The sequence below is a fragment of the Eulemur rufifrons genome, chromosome 2 (assembly GCF_041146395.1).
Source record: "Eulemur rufifrons isolate Redbay chromosome 2, OSU_ERuf_1, whole genome shotgun sequence".
NCBI classification, from domain to species: domain Eukaryota; kingdom Metazoa; phylum Chordata; class Mammalia; order Primates; family Lemuridae; genus Eulemur; species Eulemur rufifrons.
Window position 1 is genome coordinate 19,660,824 of NC_090984.1, and position 9,945 is coordinate 19,670,768.

Here is a 9,945-nt window from a genome sequence, read left to right on the forward strand (position 1 = left end):
GTCCACCTTCCGCTTGGCCAGGGTCTTCCTGCCCTCCTCCCCGCGGTATACCACCCTCCGCTGGCTGAGGACCGCAGGCTGAGGCGCCACCCTCCAACTCCCCGGCTCCCACGAGAGCAGCCGGCCTCCGCCCCGCCCCCAGGAGGACTTCCGCGTCCTCGGCCGCCCCGCCCCCGCGTTCTGCGCACGCGCGGGAGCCATATTGGCAGGGGCTATTCCGGCTTTGCTGGTGGCTTTTCTCCCGCGGAGTAAGGGATTCGGTGTGTATCTCGACTGTCCAGGGTCTTCCCTCCGGTGAGCCTTTGCCTCCTAAGGGCCCGCGGAAGCTTGGCCGTTCTCCCCGGGGCGGGGGTCCGTAAACGTCCAGGCAGCCGGTCCCGGCCTGCGGGCGCCACCGAGGAGCCGTGGGCACGATGACTCTGCACCGGTCGCCTCCGTGACGGGCCGGCCGCGGGGACCGGCCTCCCGGGCTTGCCGTGTCCAGCCTGGACCGCAAGGCCAGGGCCGGGCGAGTGGGCTGGGCATGGGGGCCGGTGGGCAGGACCGCGGGGTCGGGGCGGCTTTGTCCCGGTGGTCCGGAACGTGCAAATTAGCGCTGCTGCAGGTGCCGGTGAACTCAAGATCGTGCGGCGTCAGGCGTGGGGACAACAGAAAGTTGTGTTTACGCGCGAATCATATTCCCCTTGGCAGGCCTCTTTTGTGTCCTCCAGGCTTTTCTACTCACGGCTATCCTTCCCTTGCACTTGCCTATTGGAACTGTCCCATAACTGGCTGCCCTCCTGTTAGCCTTTCACCAGCCTGAGTGATCTTTCTAAATGCCAATGAGTTCCTGTGGCCCTTGGGCTCAGGATCATTCGGTGGAGCCCCATTGACTAAGAAATACAATTCCGTTTTTATCTGGGGACGCAGGCCCTCCAGTACCTGATCCCAGTTTACCTTTACAATCTTGATTTCCTGTATTGTAGTATCTGGGAATATGGGTTTTGGACTCTGAGGCTTTCTAGTAAATCACGCTGAGCCCCTGGTGTTGTCTTTTGCAGGAATGGAAATGATGTCCAAGATTACTGCGCCTACCAAGTTCAGGACCCTTTATCACTTTGTGGGGAAGGCCTAACTGAGCCTCTTAGCTTGGCATTCAAGGCTCTACGTGATTTGGATACTAGCTTAACTCTGACTTGTTTATATTCTTTGTTAAACTTCAGCAGTTTGTCTCTTGCGCACTAAGCTGTCTTGCTCCAGTACCCTTTATTCACACTGTCTGCTCTGCCTGAACTGTCCTTCCTTTCTTCCCCTATTCTTCATTTTAAACCTGAGAGTTCTCAGCCTTATTTCTGCTTCTCCCACCACTAATTTACTTTCATTTCTTTTTTATTATCTTTTTTAAAAATATATATATTTTGGCCACATTCTACAGCAGAAACTAATTTACTTTCATTTTCTGCATCTCTCATTTCACCCCACCCTCGGTGCCTCTTTCCACATTATTTTATAATCTGTGACCGCCTCTCTCACCTAATTGCCAGACTAGTATAAGCTCTTCAGGACAGGGATTGGTTTTACCCATCTTGGTATTCCAGTATCTAGCATAGTACCTGGCACTTAGCAGGTACATCGTAAGTGTTAGCTGAATAAAGGGAGTGAATAAAACAGATTTGTAAAGTCAAGAAATGCTTTTTAAATTGTGAATTTTATTTTAATGATCCAATTTTGTTTTTACAGGAATTATATAAAGTTCAGAAAACATGGTGAGTTAATACACATGCCAATAAACTGTTGCCTGATAAATAGTATTGCTTGTACTCCGCTTATGGACTTGCATGAGAAAATCGAAATGGAAGAAATGGAATGGTGTCTTCTTCCTTACAGTTTCTTCTCACACATTGAACTTTGTGTACCAGGGTAGGTTTTATAAGATGATGTGTGAGCTTACTTTCAGTGGGTAGGAATCACTTGTATGTTTTTCCTTTGCAGTCTCGAAGATATGACTCCAGGACCACTATATTTTCTCCAGAAGGTAAAATATACATTGTTTAATCTGCCTCAAGTAAAAATTCTTTTAAAAGTATTAGACTTTTATGGAAAAAAAATCTGCAAACTTTTCTTGTAGTTGCAGTGTTCACCTTTTTTGTACTTTGAATTAATTATGATCACCATGCATCATAAAAGAGTAAAAGTAGGGCTCTTGTTTGTAGCCTGCTAGTGTCGTTGCTGATTTCTCTTGGACCAGTGGCGCAGGACCACAAAGGAGAGTCTTGGCTTCTCACTGCTTGTGTTTTGTAGGTCGCTTATACCAAGTTGAATATGCCATGGAAGCTATTGGACATGCAGGCACCTGTTTGGGAATTTTAGCAAATGACGGTGTTTTGCTTGCAGCAGAGAGACGTAACATCCACAAGCTTCTTGATGAAGTATTTTTTTCTGAAAAAATTTATAAACTCAATGAGTAAGTGAGCTTTTAGGGAAGAGTTTTTTTGAATGTCTTGCTTTCTCACATAAGTGGGATCTGCATAATTTGGGAGGGCTCTTCCATTTGACATGGTAGAATTGAACAGTTTATTGTGTTTTCATTTGTGAAAATTTGTGCTTTTAACTTGTTTTGCTTGAAACCTCGTTGAGGCCCAATATCATGTATTATTCCTTTTAAGTGCAGGGCCAAACACTTAGTGGGGAAACAACATTGTGTAGTACAAACTTAGTAGTCACACGGATTGAGGTTCAAATCCAGGCACCACCCACGCTAGCTGTGTGACCTTGCACTAATTATTTAACTTCATTGGGCCTCAGAGCCTCCTAGAGTGGTTGTGGCAGTTTAATGAAATAAAATAAAATGAATGAAATAAAATAGGACAGTGTCTGGCATATAGCAGGCCCTCAAAGTATTATTTAGAAGAGCTACTCAGGAATTTTGTTGAATTATAGTGAATGCTACCAAAGAACAGGTCTCTTGGAAGTCTGGAAACAGTTTAGCCAAAGCTCTGTACACTTTGTGAGATTTCTGTTATATCTGGGTTTGCAGAACTTTGCAGCTAGTGGAGAGCTGGCTATGCTAGTTAGAGACTTTCCCTTCAGTGGTGGACCTCTGAAATGCCAGTTATCAGGGCCTTTTGATACAGTTGTCCAAGGTAGTGTCATCCCTCCACAGAGCCACTGTTGGGTTCACTCAGCAGCTTGCAGGCTTGGCTGGGCATAGTCACAGTGAGTATCTAGGCTGTTAGGAGAACCAGGGCGGCCCTCCAGAAAACAGAGGCAAGAAACCCGAAATGCACCCCTAGTAGGCTGGTAGCCCTGGACTTCCTCAGCAGGCTTGTCAACCCCCCTGCCCCCATTCCCCCTCACACTCATCCTCATCCAGCCAGCCCTTAGGAGTGAGGGCACTACCCCAAAGCATGGGGTTGTCTGTCTAGCAAAACCTTTTTCTTCTTTGTTGCTGAATCTTCTTGGGATTTACTTTAGCTTCTTGGTGTTAATTCTCTTGCCCTGTTTACAAGGTGGTGATGATAAATACATCTATTGAAAAACCTAAGGTTGCATTTGTTTATCTTTCATGTTGAATGACATCAGGTGAATGTTCTCCTACAAAGATAAAACTTCTGTAGTTTTCTCCTGAAGGGTGTAGCAGCTGTGAAGCAAGCATGGAAACTTTCTAATAGAACTTGGTGCTTTTTAATATTTGTAAATGCCCCTTGCAAGCATCTTCCCTGCTCTCAGATCAGTCTCTTTCTTTTCTTCAAGGGACATGGCTTGCAGTGTGGCAGGTATAACTTCTGATGCTAATGTTCTGACTAATGAACTGAGGCTCATTGCTCAAAGGTATGGTCATAAGTAGCATAACTGGTAGAGAAATTAGGTGTTTCTAAGGGTAGCTCACCTTTGCAAAGACTAAAGTCATTAAAGTCTATTAATTGAAAAGTACAGGGTTGTTTTTTTTTTTTTCTTCTTTTTTCAGCATATTGTGGGGGTACAAAAGTTTAGGTTACATATATTGCCCTTGCGCCCCCATCTCCCTCTCCCTGAGTCAGAGCTTCAAACGTGTCCATCCCCTAGACAGTGCGCATCGCACTCATTATGTATGTATACACTACAGGGTTTTTTTTTAACCAGACTTACAAAATGTTATTTACCATATTAGAATGTAGACATGTTTCCTCCCCCTCCCTTCCTTTTGAAATACATATGATTGTTAGGTTGTCCCCATGGTATAGATTTCTTTTCAGAGGGTGGCTTCCTTAGAGTATATCTGTGTTTTAGAGAAAACTGTTAATATGCCAATCTCTTTATTCTAGGTATTTATTACAGTATCAGGAGCCAATTCCTTGTGAGCAGTTGGTTACAGCACTCTGTGATATCAAACAAGCTTATACACAGTTTGGAGGTACTGAATTTTTTGGAGATTTTATTCCAAAAAGTTAAAATATTTTATAAGTAGCAACCTTTTGAGACAGTAAAAAGAATTTGAAAATTAAACACTTTCCTTTTTTAAATTAATATGTAATATTTTATATATTTATGGGGATACGTGATATTTTTTTACATGCATGGAATGTGTAATGATCAGTTCTGGGTATTCGAGGTATCCATCACTGAGTATTTGTGATTTCTATGTGTTGGAAACATTTCAAGTCCTCTCTTCTAGCTACTTTAAAATATGCAATATGTTGTTGCTAACGACAGTCACCCTACTCTGCTGAAACATTAGCACTTATATCTAACTGTGTGTTTGTACCCATTAAACAACCTCACTTCATCCCCCGTCCCACCTACACAGCCCTGCCAGCTGCTGGTATCTATCATTCTATTCTCTACCTCCGTGAGATCAGCTTTTATAGCTCCCACGTATGAGTGAGGACATGGAATATTTGTTTTTCTGTGACTGGCTTATTTCACTTAATGACCTCTGGTTCCATCCATGTTGCTGCAAGTAACATTTCATTCTTTTTTATGGCTGAATAGTATTCCATTATGTATGTATACCACATTTTCTTTGTCCATTTGTCCGTTGATGGACACTTAGATTGGTTCCATGTTTTCGCTGTTGTGAATAGTGCTGTGATACACATTTGCCTGCGGGTATCTCTTTTATATACTGATTTCTTTTACTTCGGATAAATACCCAGTAGTGGGATTACTGGATTGTATGATGGTTTTATTTTTAGTTTTTTTAAGAAATCTCTCTACTGTTTTCCATAGTACCTGCACTAATTTATGTTCCCACTAACAATGTATGATGCAGTCCCCAACCTCTGGGCAAACCAGTATCTGTGGCCTGTTAAGGACTGAGCCCCACAGTGCCACTGCGTGCCGCCCAAACCCCACCCCTGTCTGTGGAAAAACTGTCTTCCATGAAACTGGTCCCTGGTGCCAAAAAGTTTGGGGACCATTGGTGTATGAGTTCTCTTTTCTCTGCATCTTCACCAGCTTGTATTATTTTTTGTCTTTTTAATGATAGCCATTTTAATTAAGGTAAGATACCATCTCATTGTGGTTTTGATTTGCATTTCCCTGATAAGTGATATTAAGCGTTTTTTCATATAGCTGGCTTTTTTTAAGTAAATTTTTTAAATTGACAAATAACAATTGTAAATATTCATGGGAGCATAATGATGTTTGGATACATACAATGTATACTGATCAGATCAGGGTAATTAGAATATCCATTATCTCCAACATTTATCATTTCCTTTTTTTTTTTTTTTTTTGAGACAGAGTGTCACTTTGTTGCCCTGGCTAGGGTGAGTGCCATGGTGTCAGCCTAGCTCACAGCAACCTCAAACTCCTGGGCTTAAGCAATCCTACTGCCTCAGCCTCCCGAGTAGCTGGAACTACAGGCATGCGCCACCATGCCCGGCTAATTTTTTCTATATATATTTTAGTCGGCCAGATAATTTCTTTCTATTTTTAGTAGAGACGGGGGTCTCGTTCTTGCTCAGGCTGGTCTCGAACTCCTGACCTTGAGCGATCCACCCGCCTTGGCCTCCCAGAGTGCTAGGATTACAGGCGTGAGCCACCGCGCCCGGCCTATCATTTCTTTATGCTGGGAATTTCAATATCCTTCTAGCTATTTGAAACTGTATATTATTAACTGTGGTCATCCTGCAGTGCTCTAGAACACTAGAACTTCATGCATTCTTGCTTCATGAATGAACCTGCTTCTTCCATGTGTGTTATAAGGTTTATTAATAGGATATTGAAAATAACTATAGGATTGTTATTTTGAATATATAGGATATCCAAAATAACATTTTCAAATCTGGAAACGTTGCGTTTTACATGATAATGAGATTCAGCACTGGTCCTCTGTCTTTATTTCCTCTCTTGGCTGTGTCCAAATCCTAGAAACAAAAGTGGAATTTGTAATGGAGCTTATCTGTGGTAGCCAGAACAAAAAGCAGTTTATGAATGCTTAACTTCACAGAAAAGGGCTTAGCCACATTCACTGAGCTCAAGTAACTATACTATAGTGATACGAAATTTAAATTGTTGATATGTTTGGCTTTCTTTTCTTTGTTAAAGGAAAACGTCCCTTTGGTGTTTCATTGCTATACATTGGCTGGGATAAGCACTATGGCTTTCAGCTCTATCAGAGTGACCCTAGTGGAAATTATGGGGGATGGAAAGCCACATGCATTGGAAATAATAGCGCTGTGAGTATTTTTATGGTGTATAAACTCTAGCAGAAGGTCTAGTAACTACCATAATTTTGAAGTAGTGGTGAATGTGAACAATATTTTAAGATAGCTGCAACAACCTTAATATGATAGGAAAATAGCTGTGATTTCTGTTGATGACAAGGTTGCACTTACTGCTACTGTACTGGGCTTTGTTAACTACATTTGTAATTAAATGCCACTTTTCAATTAGAAGTTGTAGTTTTGTTTCACATCCTAGTTCATAGATCCCCTGAATTCTATGACAGATCCGTTGGGGGACCAAGGACCCCCAGTTAAAGACTGCCTTCATAGAGCATCCATACCCCTCTTCCTACCCCATCCCATGCCTACCCTTCCTGCCATCACAATTGTTTATACTGGCTGTAATGCCAGTAATAATTCAGGCGTTATTCTTCCAGACCAATTCATATTCCTAAAAAAGGCAAAAACTTAAAGGAAATTCTCTATGTTGATTCTTTATGTTTTATAGGCAGCTGTGTCAATGTTGAAACAAGACTACAAGGAAGGAGAAATGACTTTGAAGTCAGCACTTGCTTTAGCTATCAAAGTGCTAAATAAGACCATGGATGTTAGTAAATTATCTGCAGAGAAAGGTAATTCATGGTGCTTTCCTCTAATTTGTTCAATTGAGTGAGGGGAATTGATTGAGCAGGTGCTGTTAGGCCTTTAATGTGTTACTTTAGTTCATTGAAACAGCAACCTTATGAGTTAGATGGCCTTATATGCCTATTTCCTAAATGAAGACACAGGGGCTCAGTGAGGTTAAGAAACTTGACCAAGATCAACATTGGTAAGTTGTGGAGCCACCATCCCACACAATATTCCAAGCTTAAGGACTTGAGCCTGAGTGTTCTCAATACTCACAGAGATCCCGCACCAGGCTACTTTTAGTTAACAATTGTCTTGTCAAGACTTCATGCCAATGAGATCTATGATTGTATGATAAAGTATATGTATGTAGTTATATATTTTTACATAGGTATGATATGCTTTATAAGAAATACAGCCTTTGCACGTGTTGTGGTGCCCTCTTCTGTTTTTCTGAATGTATTAATAGTAATCTCTTATGTTAAGCTTATGTTAATTCTAAACACTTTATTCAACTTAAGTTGTACGACGATATATAAAACAATATTTCTAAATAATGTTTTTCAAAAATTGTGCTAAATTAACATACTGATTTAGTTTAGGATAATTTAGTTCCTGATGTTCCTTAGAAAATGCTTAACTTGCAGATTCCCCTCTGTTGTCTGCTTCTCCCTAATTCCAAGGAGGCCCTACTCAATTTCCCCTACACAAAAATTCCTTCCCCTCAGTCTTCTTTTCTTGTCCATAGCCATGGAAGCTGCTTTCCATGCATTTGTTTTGAAAAGTCCATTAAAAAAATGTTATTTATTACTGGTTGAAGACTCTGGCTGAGCCTTTAGAGGTTCCAACAAGGAAATTGTGGTTGCTTCTGGTCAGCACAGCTACTAGCAGAACAGCTAGAGCAACTGACTGTCCTTTTTCTAAGGAAGTGACAGAACGGCTGCTAAGAAAGTTGGGATGGGTGAGGAGAAGTATTTAAGTAAAGAGTGTTTGAGCAAAAATGGTAATTAAAATGTTACAAGATTAGGGCAGCTTGGTGCTGCTGAGGCCGGAGCCCAAGGCTGCAGCCCTATCAGCAGATGCTGACTGCTTGCCAGCCGAGGAGAGAAACCCAGTTACACTTGACCTTAAAGCAGCAGGATGGTTGGAATTAAGTGACAGAGGTGCCATCTGCAAAGAGTTCTTCAAAAATTTTAATCAGGCAATTGGCTTTATGTCCCAAGTTGCTCTGTAAGCAGAAAAGATGAATCATCACCCAGAATGGTTCAATGTGTACAAGGTCCAGATAACTCACCTTGCACGACTCTGGTGGACTGACCAAAAGAGATGTGACGCTGGCCAAGTTTATTGAAAAAGCAGCTGCTTCTGTGTGACTGCTCCCAAAATTCAGTAAAATCTTATTCACAGCTTCAATTTTGAAGGCAATTTGCTTGAACAAATTAAGTTGTAAGCTTCGTTCGCCTTTATATACCACATTTTGTAAAATCAGTGTTGACAAAATGATTTAAACTTGAAAAAAAATTACAAGATTGAAGGTGTTTTGTTTCATAAATGTCCATGACCCATACTAAGCATAAAACACGGGAGAGTGATGAACTAAGGCTCAGATGATGTGAGGAGAGTAAACTGAGCGCCTGTTAAGTTCTGTTCGCTAAGTATGCCTGCCTGTGACACAAGGGTGTGTTTGTTTTCAGTGGAAATCGCCACGCTAACAAGAGAGAATGGGAAGACGGTAATCCGAGTTCTCAAACAAAAGGAAGTGGAACAGTTGATCAAAAAACATGAGGAAGAAGAAGCTAAAGCTGAGCGTGAGAAAAAAGAAAAAGAGCAGAAAGAAAAGGATAAATAGGAGACAAAATCAGGGATTTTATAACTCCGCTGGGGCACTGTTTCAGTGTAAAGGATGTCCTACTCTTCCACACTGAGAAGGCTTTGGCCTTTTTTTTTTAACCTGTGCAGTGGAGAAGTAGGACATTACATACTGAATTGGGTCCTTGTCGTTTTTTGTCCAGTTGCATACTTTATTGTAATGATGATGATTACTCTTCATGGACATCTTAATCTCCCACGCATATCCCCGTTTTTTGGAATAAAACTTGGAAAGAATGGAAATGGTGATGGAAAAATTCTCTGTAGCAGTAATTGTTAAGCATACAAGGACCGATATGGCCATTGTGTTCCTTTCACGATCTGCATATGCTGTGGCTTACACTCCGTCCGCCAAGGTGGGCACTTCCTCGGGCTGGCCAGGTTACCTGGCTCTGTCTCCTGAATGAACACGTGGGCTGAGCAAATCCAGGATTGGTGTATGGGTGTGAGGATCCTGCAGCTAGGACTGAGGCTGCTGCATTCGGCAGCCCCAGCCATGTGGAAGATGGTGTCTAGGAGAAATTACAGCCACAGAGGAAAACCAGAACCAGGAGAGAACAGTTCCTTTTTGGCTGAAGGGAGCTTCATTGCTGGGCTTTGCTCAGCCCAAGTTCTCTTAGGTTTCTGACTTTGTGGTGGGATAAGAGCAGTGCTGCTTAAAGTATGGTCCATGACGCTTCAGCATCACCTGGGAACTTGCTAGAAATGCAAATTCTGGTGTCCCATCCCATACCTGCTGAATTAAAATCTCGGAGGGTGGAGCCCAGTAATGTTTTAACAAGCTCTGCATGTGATTGTTCTGAACGGCTCAAATTTGAGA

The 9,945-nt window shown here is 42.1% G+C and overlaps 1 protein-coding gene across 2 annotated transcripts; it reads left to right on the forward strand.

Moving 5' to 3' along the window:
• The first annotated feature begins 203 nt into the window (after positions 1-203).
• Positions 204-9,371, forward strand: PSMA4 (proteasome 20S subunit alpha 4). Of its 2 annotated transcripts, none has more exons than XM_069456922.1 (9): positions 204-294; positions 1,720-1,745; positions 1,972-2,014; positions 2,281-2,443; positions 3,733-3,810; positions 4,284-4,372; positions 6,511-6,641; positions 7,138-7,261; positions 8,951-9,371. In XM_069456922.1, exons 2-9 carry the CDS (start codon positions 1,743-1,745, stop codon positions 9,103-9,105), a joined length of 786 nt encoding a protein of 261 aa, XP_069313023.1. In that variant the 5' UTR covers positions 204-294; positions 1,720-1,742; the 3' UTR covers positions 9,106-9,371. The 2 variants fall into 2 exon arrangements, with proteins under 2 accessions (XP_069313023.1, XP_069313029.1); XM_069456928.1 differs by having other exon boundaries at positions 204-260.
• Positions 9,372-9,945: the final 574 nt, after the last annotated feature.

Excerpts from the sequence above, each read along its gene's own strand:
- PSMA4 (XM_069456922.1), top strand. Across the intron at positions 2,444-3,732 it reads AAAATTTATAAACTCAATGA|GGACATGGCTTGCAGTGTGG; the intron begins GTAAGTGAGCTT and ends CTTTTCTTCAAG. Across the intron at positions 7,262-8,950 it reads TAAATTATCTGCAGAGAAAG|TGGAAATCGCCACGCTAACA; the intron begins GTAATTCATGGT and ends GTTTGTTTTCAG.